The sequence below is a fragment of the Atractosteus spatula genome, chromosome 7 (assembly GCF_055471065.1).
Source record: "Atractosteus spatula isolate fAtrSpa1 chromosome 7, fAtrSpa1.hap1, whole genome shotgun sequence".
Taxonomy (NCBI): Eukaryota; Metazoa; Chordata; class Actinopteri; order Semionotiformes; family Lepisosteidae; genus Atractosteus; species Atractosteus spatula.
In genome coordinates, this window is record NC_142712.1 from 34192800 (window position 1) to 34214441 (window position 21642).

At 42.8% G+C, this 21642-nt stretch overlaps 1 protein-coding gene across 1 annotated transcript in view; it reads right to left on the minus strand.

Annotated features, from left to right (window-relative positions):
- The window catches only part of capza1b (capping actin protein of muscle Z-line subunit alpha 1b), a 34292-nt gene that overhangs the window by 12010 nt on the left and 640 nt on the right, over nucleotides 1-21642 (minus strand). The window contains exons 2-3 of the mRNA XM_088920147.1: nucleotides 2255-2318; nucleotides 1194-1245 (exon numbers count right to left, since the gene is read on the minus strand). Of these exons, the coding sequence (XP_088776273.1) occupies nucleotides 1194-1245; nucleotides 2255-2318 (116 nt within the window). The remainder of the gene's footprint in view (nucleotides 1-1193; nucleotides 1246-2254; nucleotides 2319-21642) is intronic.

Sequence of the window (21642 nt, forward strand, 5' to 3'; positions counted from 1 at the left end):
TTCTGTCCTACAAAACATAGATCAGAGCTAACTTAGCTTAAGACAAATAGCCAGCATTTCAACAGGAGGGTTCTACAGAATTGTTTCTGCATAGAAAAGGAAAAACACTGAGCATTGAGTAAAATGTGTAGACGTTTTCACAGCAGTACATTTATAACCCCAGTTTAGGCACAGATATAGAAAAGAACCCTTTATATAGCTTGGATATTACTACTTTCTAGTGTGCACAAAACCAAACTAATGCTTTGTGCTGAGCCAACTGTGAATTCCCTGCTGAATGTTCTCAGACAGAAAGTACCTTCCAATCTTACTGGTAAGAGTAATGGGCTCCAGTTTTCAGGCTCCTCTAGAATTCTCTTTGAGAGCTGACCCACGCTGAGAAAGGCCAAGAAGAGTCTGATTCTCAGTAGAGCCCATTCTCAGTGTCACAGTGAAACCCATAGTTCAATATTCCCAGGCTCTAGAGGACATCACAGACCAGTGTCTACTAAACCAGTGACAGGCGTTACTGCTGCCTTCACAGAGCAGAAGAAACTGGGACGCTCATTCCAATGAAAGCCAGTAGTCTTTCCAGAGGAAACAAAGGGGAAGTCAAGGGAGAAAATGCTGTGCTGATGCATCTTTTCTAAGAAAGAAGGAAGGGTGCAAAACCTGAAGCTCATTTCTCGGAAACAGGAGGCCTAAAGATATTTAAAACGGCTGTATAAACTGAAACTATCCCCAAGGTAGACCTGTGATTTTATGTTCTTTACATACAAAGAAACAGATTTGGTCCAAAAGTGGCTTTGCACTAGAGTGTTCTGTGATTTGGTGGGATTAACTGGGTAACTGCTTTCCTTCTTTCCAGCCCCACAACAGTTTGAAACTACTATATCTGGAATGAACTGCATGTTTTAAGCTCGAGGCAAAAAAACATTTGTCATAGAAAACAATTAGATTAAGTTAACTGAGAATTCAAACTGGGCAGAAAACTAGAAAAACAGGTTCGAAAAGACCTTTACTGAGACTTCCTAGAAACAGGGTCGGCCACCTGCACAGGCTGTAATCCCAGCATTTACTTCATACAGGAGACACAAAAAAAGATGGGCAAGATGTCTGCTTGGTCAGGGTCATGCCCTGCGGCAAAGGAGACGTTTCCCCCTCAAAACCCACTGAAAACCCCCTGAAATCTGGAAGAGAGGACAAGTACTCACTGTGCCGCCCCCTCCCTGAGAAGATTGTCATTGTTGAGCAGTAGCCGCACATCTGCAAAAGGAAGGAGACAGAGTTGGGTCTTCTGGTTCCGGCTCAGGACAGCGGGTTTGAAACTTTTATATACCCTTACACCAGACAAGCCAATAACATACTTAATCTGCAGGTTCACCTCAATAACTTAATCAAGCAACAGACATCCAGCCCAGATGAACAGATGTTCTAGCAAAAAGAAGACAATGCCCATTGGGTGAACTGTCACCTTAAGGTCACAAGTGTATTGAACAGGCCAGTCCCTGCTATTCACATCTCCTAGGTCTAGCTAGGAATTTAAAATGTGTTGACTGACATAAGTCAGGTTCATTCTATTACAATGCTTGGATGCTATATGAATGTCATTTTTCTGTTTGCACATTTTAATTTTCATTACAAACACTATGAAAAGTGTCTGTAGCTTAAACTGTAACTTGAGTAAAAACACACTTATATCCAAGCCAACTTTGACAGGGCAAACAAATCAGAGCCTGATTCTCATTGTAAAGAGGTTCTGTATGAACTGGCTTTAACTGATAATTAAACTATTTGATTTCATGTACAATTATGAACAGAATGTAAGATATCTTTCAGCCCTAGTGATGAATGTGAGACCTTAGACAATATATACTGCTTTTACCATTATTATTTAAAGCTCACAACAGAACAGCTTGTCACAGAAGTGCTAACAGACCAGACCAAATGTTATGCAATACCCACATTATTAAACTGTGAAAAAAATGTAAAACTAAAACATTTAGTTTTGAAAGACTGATGAACAGACGTTTCTTACTAAAGAGGCGTTTTTTAGGAGTTGGTATTACTGGACAAAAAGACTTCAGATATGGATCAATATTTCCTCACTTTCTCATAAATGACTTTCATTTTTTTTTTAAAGAAAAGGCTGACACAATCACTGGAAGCTGCCGTAATCACTCCTGCTACTGATTAACCTTTAAAGGCAGCCGGACATTTGTCCACCAAGCTGACATTAGCTCACAGAAGCAAAACGCAAAACAGCTCCTCTCACCATTGAAGACTTCGTTAAATTCTCCTGGAGGAGCGTGGGTGACAAAATTGGCTGCTATGCGGACCTGTGGAACAGATAGCAAGATAAAAAAAACTTAAATCTCATGTGAAAAAGAGAAGTAGCAGATAGCATCTAAAGCCCGATCTAAACCTACAGCACATGTATTCCTTTGCCTTTTTTTAACCTCTTGTCTTTGCTATTGCCATGACAGCACAGGGTTCTTTTTTTTAAACTGTGACCTTCTTTTCAGCTTTTCCAAATGCTTTTTTTAACAGTTTTGTGTAAATGCCAGAACGGGTATCAGCGTGTTTCTACAGTCTCATAGGTCACTTGAGATGGCGGTCTACATTTCACGCCCATGATTGTTTCTAAACTTTTGACGTTACACAGCAAGTCCCTCGTCCTCTGGCCTGACGTCACACCCAGCCGCGAGAGAGAGAGAGACCTGCCTCTCAACTTTCACACAGGGGAAGTAACTGTGGCTGGCACTTCTCCAGCAGCTGGGAGCGACAGCAAACCGCAGAAAAGGCAATGCTCGGCGCAAGAAATGCGCAAATGAGTTTGGATTTCATTCACCGGGACTGGAAAAGTCAAATTGACTCAATTTGTTTCTGTTTCTCAATTTCTCTTTTGTTAAAACAGAGTCTCGCCATCCCTGAAGACAGGAGCTAGAGAACAGGTAGAGGCCTGACTGCTAACCCTTGCAAAAGCACAGTGTAGTAACCACACACTCGATTATGAAATACTACAGCACAGTAAGAGTCTTTCAGGTTACCAGAGGTCAATACTGGGCACCAGAGTCAACAGAAGGGAGAGAAAATACCTTCTCTGCAGGTTCTCAATCTCTGCCATTCCTTAGATGGCAGGAACTCTATCCTGGGCTTTTCTTAGTAAGCTATACTGCACATGTAAGCATGTAGGCTATCTGTTGCTGGCAGTGAGATACACTGGGGTAGTGTGTGTGGGGGGGGGGGGGTTAGTTTGACAGGTTTGTTTCAGGCTTGCGCAGGTCTGGGCTCTTACGTTAGAGAAGGGGAGCCTTTGACCAAGAAGAGGAGCGCCCCACCACCCTTTAACTCCCCTGCCACCTTGAGACGTTGCTCATTTTGCAGCTTTTTAGGAAGCAGACCCCTGATGTCCCTGGTAGATATTTGCAATGCTCGGCGCAAGCTCGTCCACTTCGAAGAATACAACGCAGAAACCTCAGAACACATTTACGGGACACAGTACAAAGTGCCTAACACAGGGGCTTGGGTTACCTCTCATGAACATGATGAAGACAAATGTTTTATATTTTGGGGCTTTCTCAGGTTTTTGGAATAAACTAAAATATTAAATGAGAGGCCCTCAAAAGATGAAATATTCAGTAAACTACATTAATCATGCACAGTAAACTACATTAATCCAGTCATTGCTGCGGTTTCTATAAACCCGCAGTGTGAGATGGTGCACTGTAATTTTCAGTGTAGACACCCTAAAACTAAAAAAAAAAAGAGTATTTCATAAATTACAGCATTATCCGATTTATGGTGTATTAAAGATCCTTATAATATGATTTTAGCATGCAAGCCATGAACACCTCAGCAGATTTGTCATACACAATCAATCACACTGTCAGCTCTTTCAAAAGCGATCTCCGAGTAAGGAACCACAATCAAATTCTTGCAAAACGGTTTCATGAGCCGGCAAAGAGAGAGAAAGAGAGATTCAGCAGCGCAGTCTTAATGAGACGTTCTTTGCTTCCTGCTTCACTAGGCAGCCTTGCAGATTTTTACCATTTCAGGTAAAGGCTCTGAATTCGGCAAAAGCCTCAACTTCCTCTTTCAGAATTGCTGCAGGCTGGTCTGCAGAGACACCAGACTCCTATTGCACAGCAGTTTGCTGCCTTTCAGGTTTCACAAGCAGTCGATTCTGGCAGAAATAGGCCTAGCAGGAAGGAAAGCCATAGAATGAATTACCTTGCAGTACTTCTGTAAATCTACCTCTAGGACTGGAGCCATCTTGAATTATAGAGCACCTGAGCTTGGCTTAAATGACAGCTCACAGCTCAAGATATGTGGAATGAATCAGGTTACTACGCAAAGGAAGACCTTGAAGTTCTCTGGCAATACTTCATAAATAACACAGATTAGACCTGGTTAACTCTTGAAAAACAAATCATTCTAAAACCCGTATTTTCTGGAATACTGTTACAGTATTTTAAGGATGGCAGTCACTCTCTCTGTGGACAGAGCGGGCTACAGGAGGCTTCCCCAGAGACCTTCAAAACCCAAGGACTAAGAGGAAGAAACATGTGAGGTGCTTAACATGACACTGTTTGTGCCTGTTGTGAGCTCTTTAGTCCATCCATCCATTCTCAAACGGCTTCATCCAATTCAGGGTCACGGGGGAGCTAGGACCTATTTCACAAAGCAACAGGCACAAGAAAGGGTACACGCTGGATGGGACACCAGTCTATCGCAAGGCACACACAGACACTGACCCACACACTAATTAACCCACCAGGGTGTTACTGGGGAAAAAAACGGAGCACCTGGAGGAAATCCATGTGAACATGGGGATAGCATACATGCTCCACGCAGATGACACCCTGGGAATTGAACCCTGAGCCCCAGTTCTGTGAGGCAGTAATGCGAACCACTGTGTCACATTGGAAAGCAATATGGATAGCCAGCAGGTGACACCTCAGCTGCAGAAGACAGATCTGACTTTATGCTTTCACTGCACAGCTAGTAATCCTGGCTAAACTGGATCAAAAGAAGGAAGAGAAGCAGGCTAAAATCTACACTACAGGGAAAAATAAAAAAGAATCAAAGGTATTTTTTGTAACCCCTAAGCTAGATAAATATAATATGACTACATCTATCACTCATATTAATGTCAAAGCCTGACATCCATTCATTCATCAGTCTTGCACAGCACAGACGGGTTTCTATGATGCTTCTATGAACCAGGAAGAGCAGATGTCCTCCATCCTCTGATCAATAATTCAATAAAGACCCACGTGACTCAGAACTCCTTGTTATGGTAGTTTGAGTAAAGCTTTACTGCCCAGTTCTTCTCCCAGGTAATATCCCTCAACTCTCCCGGTGAAATTCTAGGTTCAATCCTTACAATTGCTTTGGTCTGAAGTGAGTAGGTTGCCTTTGATTGTTAAGCTGAAGGTACTAGTTGTTTCTATCCTAGTCTGACTGGACAGCCGGCTGAAAAATGAGTAACTGAAAAAGTGTGAATTGGACTCACAGCAAGCAAATCCAGAAAACACAGGAATGGCTGAAAACGTCCTTCTTTTTCTCATTTTACAGGCACATGTGTCTCAAGAGAGTGGTACTTTAATCTCAAGATTAGTCAGAGAATGGCAACAGACAGGAGGAGGGCAGTCAGCCCAACCTGTTCATCTGGCTCAGTTTTAGTCACAAACAAAAATCTTGCTCACAATGGGAATCACCACCCACACACATTTGCGGGGGGGGACATGCAAACTCCACACAGATAGGCACTCCCATCTGGAACAGAACGCAGGACCCTGGGGGTATGCGAAGCAGATGTGTACTTCCATACCACCTTACAGCCCTACCTGCTGCTCTTCAGATTCTTAAACATTCATGTTCACGGATGGGGGCCATTTTTCTTTCCATGCAAACAGCACACAAAAAAGTCTGCACGGCACTGTTAAAGTCATCTTTTTACCCTGAGGCACTTTGATTGCTACTCAGAATCCTACAGTGTATTGTGTATGAACAGTAGGCTGTCTAACGAGATATAGCTTAGTTCTTCCTTTTAAAGAGAGAATAATAAAAGCTAATAACAAGAGGCAAACTGCTTTTGAAAGATTACAGGAAATCCTGGAGTCCTGGGTAACATGAGCTTGTCAGCACCATGTAGCAAATATCAGTGGAACAAATAGATTTAGTCATCACAAACCTACAGGCCAACACCTTAATGAACAAGCAATGAAAAAAGATTACACCTCCCCCCACGACGCTAAGGCTGTAATTTTGTCATCCAAAGCTAACATTAAGACTTCTCCAGCATATGTTTAAAGTCACAAGGGCGGCGCGGTGGCTCTGTGGCTAAGGATCTGCGCCTGTGGCTGGAAGGCTGCCGGTTCGTATCCCACGGCCGGCAGAGGAATCCTACTCCGTTGGGCCCCTGAGCAAGGCCCTTATCCCCAACTGCTCCAGGGGTGCTGTACAATGGCTGACCCTGCGCTCTGACCCCAAGCTTCTCTCCCTGTCTGTGTCTCATGGAGAGCAAGCTGGGGTATGCGAAAAGACAAACTCCTAATACAAGAAATTGTATACGGCTAATAAAGTGAACTGGTATGTGGTAAAATGAATCACCAATGGCCCCTCCCAGTACAGATCTACTTGATTTAAAGCAAACAAGAATCCCTGCGGGTTTTCTGTTCCCAAAGACATTATCATATGTTATTACCGAGTTACGATTTCTGCAATGTGGGCAATACCAACCCCAAGCCACAGGTCGTGCAGCTTTTTTTAACATTTCTTTAAAGTTTTCCACAAAATATCCAAGGACTAGAAAAGCAACACAAATTTCATGCAGAAATTTCCAGTCAGTATCCAGAGTTCTAGCAAATGAAGATTTATTGCCCGGGTTATGCCAATCAAGACTGTTCATTTTAATAGAGTAAGGATATCGTTCCTTCTCTTTAAATATCTAAAAAAAAATCTTTTGTAACTGACATCCCTGCCTCGCCTGCAGATATATATATAAGCAGCACACACACACACACACATCTCCTCACCTGTGGCCATTTAAAGATTCATCCAGACAGTATCATGTTTGTCTAGCAATCCCATTAACTGGCTCTCACTGACATCACTGAAACAGGAAGAGGACTGGCCACAGGGAAGCAGTGGTCACCCCTCTCAACCCTGTTTGCCTCCCCCAAAACAGTATTGTATAAGTATGCACATAATTATAACTGAATCAATCTGAACTACACTAACTGTAAGCACCCTTTAGATTAGTTATATTTTTATATTACATTAACAGAGACAGAAAGCACTCTGAGGCTATTATTTTATATATATAGACAATTTTATTTTTAGACCTGGCCATCAGAACCCTTCAGGTATGATTTCTCGAAGATTAAAAGTAAATGCCTGATCACATACATCAAGACCAACACATGCTCACGGTGAATGATAACGGCATTCTCCGGCTTTTGTTTTCATGGTCCTTGAACCAGGCAACATAAACCAAATTCGATGCCAGACGGGGAGTCTGAATCAAGGCCAGTGACCTTTACACTAGCGCACATCTTTCAACAGAGGCGTACGCTACCCTTGTCAGGACAAGGAGAATCCAGGCCCGAAATACAGCCCGCATGTATTTGCGCATTTGGACACACTGTTCCATCAATTATTACACCTGCTGGCACTTCGTTACAGCAGCATCCCGGTGGAAAATGAGCTATTCAGCTAGAAAATGGAAACAGAAAAGCCCTCATAGGATCCTGTTTTACTTAATTGCCAAGCACTGTGATGGAGAACAAACAATACAAAATTCTGTCATAGCAAATTAAAGATTTTACACTTGAAGTACTGGAGCTACCATGTTTCCTAGCTAAAGCGGTCTGCTTTGCATGGGCATGACCTGCAGCAGCTAGTGTGTGGAGCGACAGCAGTCCACAACACTGAGGATATGCTGCAAGCTCTTCAGGGTTCTAGCCCATAAATCACCTGTATCTGCTGGTTTCTCTTCGAAATGAACAGAAACAATAGAAATAATTAAGACCATTCCTCCAATGAATGGTCTTAATTAAACTGCTTGTTTGATCAGATCATTTTAATGGCTTTCTGCTCTCAAGAAGGTGCCCAGGCTCAGTAAGGAGCATTTATCCCATGGACATCTAGGTGCGGAAGAGCTATCAATTTGCATTTCCACTGCCACCTAAACGTTGTCATATTGTGTTTACTGAAGTGATCCTGAGCAGGCTCAGGTCTGATCCACACACACACACGTCAGCATATTACAGCAATCCACTTCACAGATCTTAGTGCAGTTGAACTACTAGTTTTCTCAGTAAGCCAACAATAGGCAGGAGACTATGCATCCATTACCTCGTCATTCAATTCAGGATCATGGGGGTGCCAGAGCCTATCCCAACAAGCAACGGGCACAAGGCAGGATAGACCCTGGACGGGACGCCAGTCTATTGCAAGGCAGACAGACACAAAAACACCAGGGCCAGTAGGTTCAAGTCAATGAACCTACTATCATGTCTTTGGACTCTTGGAGGAAACCTGCTTGAACACATGCGTGAACTCTATACAGATAGCACCCCGGGTCCAGCATTCAAGCGAGAGCTCCAGTTCCCCAGTTGAGGTAGCACTGTGTCAAGACGGGAGAAGAAATTAACCATAGCTCCCAAAAAACAACACTGACTTAATAACACTGTCGACACAAGAACTACAGGGCACAAGATCAAATGGAACTGACAAAACAACGCAGGGCTTCGTTAGGGCAATAATCTTGTTTTCCTGACTCACTGTTTAGTGCATTGATGCATTTTCTGCACCTAAATCGAGGACGGCTTTAGTAACAGCAGAGGGGTGGAGTTGCTTGGTGAGACTCACTTTGTGTGGGAGCCAGCCACTTTTAGGAGGTCCCCAAGCTGGCCCAGGGCCACCCGGGGAACTGGCCAGTTTTAGGACAGCTTAGGGTCATCTGGAAGTTTAAGCAGCTTTGAGCCGTCCCGTAAATGAGCAGTGTACATGTAAAAGGGCTCAGTGCACTCTACATGTTACAGTTACATGTTGAAACCTAGACAGTGTAGAGTTTTGCTATGTCTGTGGCACAGTGGAGTTGCCCGTTGGGTATGGAGTAGCGCCGTGTCTGCCCTGAGCCCATGAGTGACTGCAATCACATTCTGGCACAGGCACATGAAGTAGGTATCTGGCATTTAAACAGCTGGGCTCATGCACACCATTGAATGCTTCCTGCATTACGCAAGCGCTTGATATAGTCATTCCCACCTTCCTATGGGTAGCACTCGCTGTTCTCCCAGTTATTCCACGCTGCCCTCTCATAACTGACATCTGCTTAAAACAGGAGAAGATCCGAAGAAACAGCCCCTCTTCATAGAGGTCTTCTCTACCTGGCTCAGACCCATCAGGTTTTCCCATGAATGGGGCTATCGGGTCTCATGTAGGAAAGTTAATCATTTTGCAAGTCTTTCTGACAAACAGAAACTGCAGGCTCAGAAAGAAAATGGCAAGAACACAACGCACAGTGGAAGACGTCTTTGTTAAACTAGATGGCTTATTTTCTGCCCGGTATTTACAGTTGGGAAAAGGATCAAGATGTGAGGCAGTTAACGAGTGGGGGACAGTAGTACAGTTCAGAATGGGAATCTTTACCCTTTCATCATTCGGTACCAGAGACATGACCGACCATAGTACCGCTTGTTTGGCCTGAGAAGCACAACACAGATGTTCATCACCAACCTGGGCCACAATCCCAGATCCCAATCCTCACCAAACCACTGGAATAAGAAGGTCTTTCCCACACGCCATTTCAAGCTCAACTGAAGGCAACCCTTCCAGGCTGGGAGGGGAGTGAGCTACAAATATTCAAACCATTGTGGAAGATACGCCATGCCCTTGCTCTCACTGGCAGAGTACCGACACCATAACCTGAGCTGGCTCCTCAGGACCCATGTAATGAAGTTATTACTATCATCAGGTTTCCCCAGTCACCTGCACTTTAACCTTTGGAGAACAGCCCGATCAGGGAGAGGACACTACAACTCCCCAAGGGTGGGACTGGGACTACCAAGATTCCCATGCAAATCCAGCTGTGGGTTAAACTGGAAAATAAGTGCTAGGGGGGTTCCCTATGCAAATCACACACAGCCTATCTGTGCGCCTCACCACATATTTGAATTCCTGTGAAGTGTGCTCTACAGCTCCCCCCCCGATGGCTACTGGAGGCCGTGCCAGTTCGGTTCCTATCCCGCACCCCACATTGACACAGAACCCAGCAGAAGTGCCCAGGGCCATTACTCTGTTACTGCCGGTTCTCTTAACCATGCCAACTGAGGTGATGAGCACTAAAGTCAGAGTCTGGGCTCCGATTGGTCTGGCCAAAGAGGAAATGAACTCTTCACACACACACACACACACACACATGCCCCATGTGTTGGGATTTGGTTAGTAGTAATAAACGTAAGATCTGTTTTTAATTAAAATTCTTCTCTCGGAATGCATAATCAGAACTTCCCGACAGCTAGGATAATAAACAGGAAAAGTCTCCATGATCAATTCTCTGAAGAGCCTCCTACTTTAAACTCAGTCCGAACCACAGAACAGGCCCCATTCTTCCCAGAAGCAAAAACCTTTCACCCAAGCTGAACCTGCGCAAAGGCGAACCGTAACGCAGCAAAAGAAATCCGATACTATGAAAATTATTTATTCCTCACCTGTTCCCTCAAGATTTGCCTCTACAAGGTTAATTTTCAATACTAAACATTAAAGTCTTACATTACTGACTACACATTAAAAGTCTGACAAATTCAAATATTTTTACTTTTAAGAGCATACTTAAAAGTAAATAAAGGAAAGTGTTTGGCACCCATCAGGACTATATGGACCAATATGACTCAAGTTGAAGAATACTCAGGGTTTTGGGAAGATCAACTAAGTGTTTCTTTAGCTCATTTAAGTCACTTCTGTTTAAACAACAGAAAACGCAGTGGCTTTTTTGGACTGAATGGGTCTACTAAGCCTACATCCTCTCTTACTTAACAAGCCATGGGGACTCTCCCTTATAGTCACAATCAGCAGGACAGAAATAGATTGTGTTTCCCTTTTTATGGTTTACTCTCCCGTCAGTGTTAAGCTTTTTAACCATAAATTAAGAGGAGTGACTTCAAACTCCAGTTTAAAGCTGGAGTGGATCGCAAGCAGGGGGTGTGGGGAGGAGCAGGGATCTCCTCAGAGACTGTCCAGGTAGTCCCCAAAACACAAAGAAGCACTTTAGCATTCGTCACTTACAGTGAAGGATCGAATCCACACCGGACATCGACTGTTCTCACCGCGGTATAGGTCAAAATACAGACCATCAGGTTCAGAAAAGAGGTTTTATCCCCCAGCAGGACGCGTCATGAATAACTAACAGCTAAATGCAAACTTGACTGACTGACCACCATCCATTTCACCAGCTGTTGAACGCTGTACTTTTTGCATTGCATACTGTACTGTTTACTATTGTACATTGTATGTTGCATATTTCTATTTCCTTCACCTTCATTTTCTTTTCTATTGTCTTCACCTATCTGTGCAGAAAGAACAAAAGTAAATAAGAATGCCAATGTATTTGTTGCAAATGGCAAATAAGCTTTTAAATTAATCAAACGGGGGCTATGCTTTATGCTTAGCCACTGAGTGCCGAACCCGCAATTCTGCTTTACCTTTTACATGTGAAATATAATGATATGATAATTATGAGTATAATAAAGAGAATGATGAGTTTAAAGGGGTTAAAGTTAGACTTAGTCTCCCAGCTGGAAGACTGTGTATATAGCTGTCTTAATGTATGGAGGCTACCAAGGGACCCATTCCAGCACACTGAGTCAGAAGGGTGAGGCAGTTTATCAAACTGCCTTCAGTTCCCTGAGAAATCTCTTCTGAAGTCACCTGGGAAATTCCCGCTCCTGACTGATGGGCAGACGATGCTTCTGTGAGTTAAGGCTTTGTATTCTGAGACCAGTTCACAAGCATTTGTTTTTTCTTCTTCAGTTTTTCCATGTTTTGTTTGGAATTTGTTTAAAAAAAAGACAAAACGCTTCTGGCTGGAATGGCATCTTTTGGCCATCTGTTATTAAGGTTTCCAGTGTGGTTTCTTTATTTTCCTCGACTGGAATAATTCTGCATTTCAGACTAAATAAGCAGACATCCTACTGCACTGAATCTTAAGCAGAAAAAAACCCAAAACAAAACAAAAAAGCATGAGGATGGTCAAAACAAGATTTTTTTTTTCCTTGGGGATTTCTGTTTAATTTGACACCAGGGAGAGAGACTGAAAACAGAGCATTTCCTTTTCCTTTCGCTCAACTTTCTTGTGACTGGCCGTGTGGGGTGGGGTTACCGTGAGAACACGGACTTGAAGGGCTTGAAAGAAAAGAAAGGAAAGAACAACATACAGGCACCTCTTACTGCTTCCTTTCCCTGTTTAAGAGTTGACCCTTTGTCGCAGTCTGTACAGAAGCACCGGAGAAACACAAGGCAAAAACTATCTGCTGAATCTTGCCCTCTGTGCAAAATGCGAGTCCTGTAAACTCCCTTTTCAGACTTCACCTATTCGAGAAGGACTACAGACAAGAACGGCCAGACCAGTGGCTCACCCACCGGACCTGACACACACAAAATGCTTGAGGGTATGGCAATGTTTTAGCCCTCTGGGGATTTATGATTGTGCTGTGGGCTATCACACCTTGGAACTGTTTAATACTGAGACCAGGGAGCAAAGAGCATGTAGATCATCTGAATTATTCTTCTTGCAGTGAAGATCACCATCTAATTCAATGCATGGCAAGCGTTTCACAAAGCGAAGACAAGATATGTAATCGACTAGCAAACAGTTCCACAACATACTGACTATAAAGCAGTGTGAGACTTCTCAAGGGTTCTGCACATAGTGCAAATCGAAACATACTTGTGAAATGAAGATCCTCTCACACCGATAACGTGCTGTGAACTGTCAACTGTCACTTTTTTATACAAGCTCTCGCACCGGCATTTTCCTCTTGATCCTGCAAATTGCTAGTTACTTGCCTTGACACGAATGGCAAATCACAAGTCACTCTGCAGGTGGTTTAAAAGGTTTCGCCTGCCAGTAAAAATTCCTCTGCCCTGCAGACATGATGAATCCTATAGCTCAAGGCTGTCGGTTATAGTCCGGGCTGAGCCGATTGCCGACAGAGGCTGAGCAGTAGATTGCAAACAGCTGGTGTCGGCAGGGACGTGACAGCAACTACTGATGCCCTCAGTGTGCCTACAAGACTGGAGACTAGCGCTCAGAGCCGTGAGCATTCTCAACTGCACCTCACACTAACGCTCTTAGTAAAAACACTTTTTCCCCCACAATCGGAACATCCCGGGATAATGTTTCTACCTTTTCCAACCCACTAAAGGGCTGAGGGAGGTAAGCAGTTGGAAAACTGGCTACCGCTGAGAAGAAAGAAATGCCTATTCTAAATTTTAAGAAAACAGCCTTTAAAAATATGTAGAGTGCAAAAATTCACTAGAAAAAAGGCTTATGAGATCCTCATCCAACTGGCAATCTCTAATATAAAGCTTTAGAGGAGAGAAGAATAAAACTTAACTCTCAAGATATTCGCTGATAATTGATCCTGACAATTTGTTCTCGCAAGCTTCCTAATTTTATGATCTTAACTCCCAGGAGATGTGCTGTTTGGCAAGAAAAATCACACTCAAGTTTACTGCTTTTTTCCTCAAATGTTTAAAGGAGAAATAACCTTTGTTCTGCTCAGGCTGTAAGAGATATCACTGAACCAGAAGCTACACAAGCTCCTAGTCAAAGCTACTGAATGTGGAAGTGCTGAGCAGGGTTCACTGTTTAGAGAAGTCCGTACCTTCCCTCGTCGTCTATATCGCCTCAGTGCAGTATCTGTGCTCGCTTCCATTGCAAGCCCTTTGTGCAAACCATTGTTTGAATACTGTGCACAGACACGTTAAAGAAGTCAGATGCATGCAAGTTCTAACACGTTTTGGGTCTTTTAGCAGAGATCATGTTCCTTCCAAACACTGATCTGCCCATCAGCTGCAGACTCTCTCTCTGTTGTGCAAGAGGCTTCCTGAAAACACATGACCTACCGAAATCTCCAATAGTCCTGAACAAAATATGCTCCACTGGAGAAGCACAGAGTGAACACTGAACGATTCTGACGTCTGTGTAAAGTCAGCCAATCATACAAAAATATAAATAATGAACAGAGAACTGCATTTACACTTTTCTCTACACCAAACTGGCCAATATCCAAACAGAAATTAAATTTAGATTGGAAACTACGTACTACAATGGCAGCAAACTGGTTGAATAGAAGAGACAATTTCCTGCAAGAAGTTTAAATGGTTTCAATTCTGCAGCTCACTTTCATGTGCACATTGTGTTAAAATCTGGTTCAATGACCCAACACAGAAAGCTGTGCCGTCCCAGTTACCAGAGACGCAGAGAAGGTTTTTGAAAGAGCCGAGTCTCCTGACTGTCTTCTAACACTGACGTGGCCTTAGGCTGGAACTGCTGTCTTTGCTCCTTCTCTTTGGAGTTTGCGCTGCGTCGGAACATTTTTCGGATATTTGTCTCCGCGCCGCGCAAGACTCAACGTGTTGTCGACACGCTGCCCGAGCCTGCACGAGCACGCCGAGGGAAAAAAAAGGGTGGAGAAAGTCTCGTTCCGGCCGGGACAGGAAGAACAACACACAAGAATTTAAAAAAACCCTTTAAGTTTAGCACAGATGTCCAAAAATGAGACAACCCCCCACCCTCAGCTCAAGCCATTTCAGGTTTCTACAAGAAATTACATCATTACTCAATCCATTTGAATAGAAAAAGTGAAATTATTTGTCCCCGTGAGCTTGTGTTTAGGACTTTATATGGCTGGCCTCTAAACAATGTAGTAAACCACAAAAACCTAATGTGAAAACAGTTAAACTGTCAGAGCATGTGAGCCTTTTTTCCATCTTTTAGGTTTGTTACCAGTTTAGTGTTGTAGTGAACCTTGAGCCTATTCCCGACAAACAGGCGCAAGGCAGGATGTACCCTGGATGGGACACCACTACATCACAGGGCAGATAAACAGACTCACTCACACCAGGGCCAATTTTCACAGAATTAACCTCCCAGTAGGAGTACCGGGAGGAAACCCACTCAAATATGGGGAAAACATACAAACTCCACCCAGATACCACCCCAGGACCAGAATTGATCCCAGGACCCCAGCACTGCGATTTAGCCATGCTAACCACCCTGCAAACCCTTGAAGTGGATGAAGTGGTTAGAAAATGGATGGATGAAGGTTTATTACTACCTATGTCTACTAAGTAAAGGGGCTTTGACACTCGGTTGTCTCTGCGGATTAACTCGTCTCTGTTGACATTTACAATTCCTTGGGCTTACCGAGCACGGAGCGAGATGTGTCCAATGGTCTGAAGGCTCTATCAGACGTCCTGTAGACGTTCGTCAATCTGTGCGTTTGACTGTCTGCATTCTATGGCTTTTTGGTTCGTTTAATGCAGGAAAAGAGTCAGCAACTACATTTGTTCTGTGTAAAATTGTTTTAGGATATTTGACCCCGTCTGCTTTCCTGGAACAAATAATGTTTGGCACACAAACACGAGCAGAGGAGTGCAGCATGAAGAAAAGCGCCTGTTGCAGGTTTTGTCCCTCCTGTTTTCCACCATGAATGAGTGAAACATGCAGGAGGGACTTCAACCCCAGGCCAATACAGAAAATAGTACTGTACTTGTCTTAAATGTTTTAATAGTGCAAAATATAGAGAAATGGAACTAGGAAGACCATAAACCACACCCGAAAAACAGCATACTATACTTAGTGTTCCTGAAATAAACCTACAGCATCACCCCTACAGATTACTCTGTTCAACATAAATATTGCTAGTGTAATCGTAGACAAACGGAGATGTTCCATTTTCTAATTGCTTGCAATTCGGGGGTCACAGGGGAACTGGAGCCTATCCTGGCAAGCACCAAGCGCAAGGCAGGATACACCCTGAATGGGACACCAGCCCGTTGCAGGACACACACGGGCACAAACTCACACCAGGGTCATTTTTTTTACGAATGGCCAGTTAACCTGCCAGCATGTCTTTGTACTGTGGGAGGAAACCAGAACACTGGTAGAAAAAACATACAAACACAGGAAGGACATACAAACTCCACACAGATAGCACCTCCTGTCTGGAATTAAACCCTGGGCCCCGCGCTGAGAGGCCGCAAAGATAACCACTGCGCCACTGTGCCACCCCTCCTTTGAACTTCCCTTGCTAGAACTGCTTCCTGTTACTGTACTGCCTTGGCCGGTCTTAGCCCTTAGTCTAATAATCTGTTCTTCACAGGTCCTCTCTCTACAGACATGCTTGAGTGGTTTAAAACAAAGGCCTGGCAGTGTCGACACTGAAGCGCTGCATTAGTACTAAAGGGTTTCAATTTTTCATCAGCAGGGAAAAAAATGGTAAAAATAGCCCTTTTTCAGGACTCTGGGCAGCGATCTGAGGCAGAATGAGTCTTTTTTATGAACAAGAAGATTTTATCCCTGCCATTATACAACAGCCCAGAGCTAAGACTCTAAAGAAACTAGCACACATCAAAAACTTCAAAAAGTTAAATAATGTCAATACTGATGGCTTTAGTCCTCAAAGCCATGTACAGGAACAAGAGAGTAACTTGCAAACAACTATACACTGTTGATGTACCAAATATCCTTTATCTGCACTGTGAAATTTGTAAAAATATTCTACATCTTTTATGTTTGATACCACAGAATTCAGACCTAACCTTAACTCCTGAAATAGACTTTTGAGTTCTATTAGAACTTTTATATTTTTATAATATTAGAATTCTATTATTCTATTATAATTTGAGAAATTCTCAAAATCACTTTTGAATCTGGAAGAGATTTTTACTTTTTAAATCTCCTAATTCCAAATCACAGTTTTCCTCCATATATTTGCAATACTAATATCCAAAGCTTAATAGGTGGTGTCTAATAAGGTGACAGATCAAGACTGAATGTCAGTAAATACCCAGACATGTAAAAACTGAATATATCTTGTTTAAAAATATTCAGATTCAACTGAGAAGTGCCATTTCGCATACTGTTGTAGAACACCACTAGCTCCCAAGCAAATAAGTAAAAATTCTTTGTCAGATCTGTTCATTTCTCAATCATTACCTTGCAATTTATCCCACAGCTGACACTTTTCAGGAAGCAAAATATGTTGGTCCTGAGTTGCACGTGCTTGATAAAATCATTTTTATAGCAATTTAGACTCGCCTATCATTTTTCCCCATACCTAACGATTTGGGACAGCCAATTGTGTGCGTTTTCAAGTCTTGATTTGCAGCGCCAAACCCCGTGACCGCACACAGGAGAGAAAGAGGAAGGAGGAAGTGCAGACGGATTCCTCTGACCTGCCTACCTTCAAGCCACTCATTTTTAACACGTCACCAGCAACATAGTCCTGTACTGGAGGATGAGCTCCAATTGGAGGATCCTCAATTCCTCACTGCCTGCAACACCCCAAGAGGCCACAGGGGTCACTGTGTCACAAAGACCCAATAGAGACCAGGCTGACTGAACTGAATCCCACCCTACAGAACTGGCCAAACTGCTCCCGCATGGGAAACCCAGGTCAGTCAGCTGGCGTCATGACCCAGACTTGAACCCGCGACCATAGAGCTATGGTGGAGTATGCGCCCGGGTGAGTGCCTTTACCAGTCGAGCGATTTGAAGTTTGTGGTTTCTAAAACCAGTCTGAATGTTTACTGCCAAGGTAAACCAAGTTAAATTTAGCCATCCAATCTGATCATTTGCTAAGCTACCATCTATTTTTGTCATTTTACAGGCCAGGAAAATCAGACCTACTAATGGAGAGAAGTGTGGAAGGCAGACGGAGATGGGAAAAGGAGAAAAAACTCCGCAAAGGATTTAATGCGTCAGAACAGGGGCGGAAAAAATGAAAAAACTGTAAATAGAGAGACATTAAGTGATGGGTCAAGAACATTTTTAAAAAGTTAAAATCCCCACATTACTTACAAAAAACAACAAAAGCCTAATTATTATGGTTCCATTTCACTATTTTGAGGCCGTCAGATTGAGGAATCAGATGTATACAGGTACATTCCATTACTGAGTTCGCTGGGGGAATGCTAGCTAAGTGCTCCAGCCTGTCAATTAACTTACACAGTGAAAAACAACGGACAATCCAGTAGGCAATTAGTTTTCGTCTAAAGACGCAACTTCAGGGCTGCATCCTTACCTCGAGCCACTTTTGGAACACACAAGAACAAACTTCGCTTTTTTTAAAGAAGTTAACTTGCCTGCAGAAGACCTAAGCAAAGCCGAATTTGAACATAGGTCAGCGCAACCTCAGCACGTTCACAATACATTAAATAAACCAGCACTGTGCAACAAGAATGACTTATTTCCCAAATTGAAAAAAAAAAGTTCTCACTATTTTTTCTGGCTGGTGCTTTTATACAAAATGACTTTCAGCCATTTTTATAGCTGGGTTATTAACTGGAACAACCGAGGTGAAGCACCTTGCTCAAAGGTACAACAGCAGAACTTAATTTCTATATATTTGTATTGCGTACAATAAGATTTACTTCATTCTAACATATTATATTCAAGTCCGCACGTTCTCACCCTAGTTTCTGTAGATTTCCACTGCGTGCTTGTTTGAATGTCCCACAAAAGTTATTTTGACAGCAGACTATTCAGGCAGCACATGGGGTGTGGGATTTTAAGAATGGATTTTAAAAAAAAGGCTTACGCCAAACAACAAAAAAAAATGTTCCAATCTTGCAACACTTTAGTTAAAAAAAACTTCTCACATTTTCCATTGGCAGCATTTCTAAGCAAGAAGAAAGGGCCTCAACATCAGATCTGTTTACGGAACGGCTAAAAAAAAAACATTTATAGAAACTCTTGCACATTACAGTAAGCTAACAGGGTGCAGATTACTTTAATTTGGTCCAGGTATGAAGAGAGAAATTTCAGTACATGAAAAGAGATGTTTGCCACTACTGTGCAATAGTTCCTTGTACCAACAGTCCACCCTGACCGGAACTCTTCTCTATGTGGTCATGCTACAGAACGGGTAATACAGGGATCCTGCAACAGGAACATGATGACAAACGGACAATTGTTTTAGTTTGGTTCACTTTTTGAAACTATTTGCTGACTGTGTCAGGTTCTACTTAGCTCAAATTGCAAAAAAACATCTTTAAGTACCCGTGACTGGAAAAAAAACATTTTTCTGTTCGAGCTCCAGTGCCAATATGAATATTTTATCTTTGGCTTCCAGGTTAAGACGGATTTGAGACTAAAGTCACGTCAGAAAGGATCTTTTGCTTTCCTGATCAGGGTTTGTAATACGGTGTCTTGTACAGCAGACAGTGGCATTTTTCATCACTGCACTACCATCTGAGCTTCGGGGACAAAAACCTCATATCAAGGAGATAAATAGGGCTTCAAACACTGGGATGAATGTGCTTGAGTGGCTGCTTCTAGATAATGGATGTGAAATTCTCAACCATTCATTGAGGGCCACAAGACTCCAGATTTTATTGCACTTCAGATATTGATTGCTTACCTTATTTGTTTAAACAAACTGAAATTAATTCACTTCCGGTAAGGCTCTCTCCCTCCGAAGTCCCCCTCCTCTACCAGTACATGTCAGTGATCTGGCCAAGCAACTAATTCTGTATTTCTCACAAGTAGATGATATTATATAGCATACAAGCATGACAACATTTTTTTATTAATCTAAACTTGCTTTTCATGCAACATATATGTTGCATCTGAGGTTGGACTGGGACTATGGTGTTTGGCACAGTTAGTAGCACCTGAAAGGTCATGCCAAAAGCCTGCTCTCCCAGAATCCCCTGTGATCTCTCCAAGATCTCTGATTGCGCACAAGAACCCAGGCAAGCAACATCACTCTCACAGACTTATTATTCACTGTAAGGCCAATTACAGGAAATAAAGATGTGCACACACTTTACTACAGATGACCAGGTGGTTTAGTCAAAATCATGGCACTGGTAAGGCTGGGGGTGTGGGCCTTATTTGGGGAAAAACAACATCTGGAGATTACAGTAACAGGACAATTTTGCATGCTTTACATTAGTTAAACTAAATTGATTATTTAGTTCATCAACTGCACTTTCACATTTCTACACTTGTCAGCGCCACAAGGGAACTGAACTAATAACTTTAACCCCACTGCACCACCCCTGTGTGAAGACAGAATTCTTTCTTCCACAACACAAATCCAAAACACCCTAAAAATCAAAGTTTGTGAGTTCCCCCACTTGCACGAACAGGAGATATCTAAACAAGAGGCTGCATTAAGAAAAGTGCTCAGTAATGAACGCAGACCTAGGGGCAAAACCTGAACGTTTCATGTCAAATACACGAGTCTCAGCAGTTTCTGAAGAGCGCTGCTGCTGCTCTCCTGCAGGTCCGAATAAATCGCACTCTTCCGTATCGGATAAGAGCGCAACATCACCTCGCCTTCCCCTTTAGACTCTAAGGCTCCGTTAATAGCAGGGCCCGGAGCTAAGAGTTTGCGTTTAGGAAAGTTTCGCTGTCAGCAATACTTCAGCAAACTTAAGGAACTACCACACCCTCGCCAGATTCGGGTTTCAAGACGAGATCGAACTGACAAGCAAGAAGGGAACTCCATGACAGCGCCAGTTCGAGCAACCGAGATACTCCCTAACCCACAGCAGTGGTCGAAGAGCTTGCGCACAAGCGCTCTTTCGCAATGCAAGCCAGTTTTTAAAAATCGCAGCGGTAGCCGTTTCCCTTTGATTAAAATCTCTTAAGAACCACCTGTGAGAAGTGACTCCGTACATTTTCGTTTCACCAGTAATATTTAACTCGCTTTCCGTTATTCCCAATACGTAACCAAAAACTGCTCTCAAGGGGAACTAATCCCATTTCTAACTAAGCACAGCGCTGTCCACGTTTGAAGAAATCAGTACAGCTTGCAAATAAGGGAGTGTCTGTGGCTGTCCTTAGAATTAAACATGTCTAAAGGTGAAGGTACTGTCCCATTTTCTGTGCACCACAGACTGCGCTCAGCACTTCACAACTAATATTTTATAAACATAAAAATCCCCAAGTATTCACTAATTTGGCAGCATAGCGCATAATTGCACACCTTTCAGATATGTCTGTTACAAAGTAGAAATCATTTACGGTTTTCTTGGCGTCAACTCAGTTACCAGCTACCACTTAGTTCAGGTGTTATACGGGAAGATTTTATTTTAGAAGAGCTATGTCTGTCCATGCAAACTAGATTGCTACGTTTTACAGCACGTTTCCCATCTAGAATCGAAACACCACCTACCTGTTTTGGTACGCAAAACTGACAATTGGGTCTCGACAATAAGTTTGTCTTTGTTTTCAGTCTTATTTGAATATTCCAATTTGATTACTTTTGCGCAATAGGCGGCTTCATTTGATAAGAATATTCAAAGCAATGACTAAAACAAATCGAGAGAGAGAAAAGAGTCGACATTTTTTTAAAAAAAGATACAGTATCGATATCAACCCAGTTACTTGGCACTAGGGAGGGGGACCTCTTT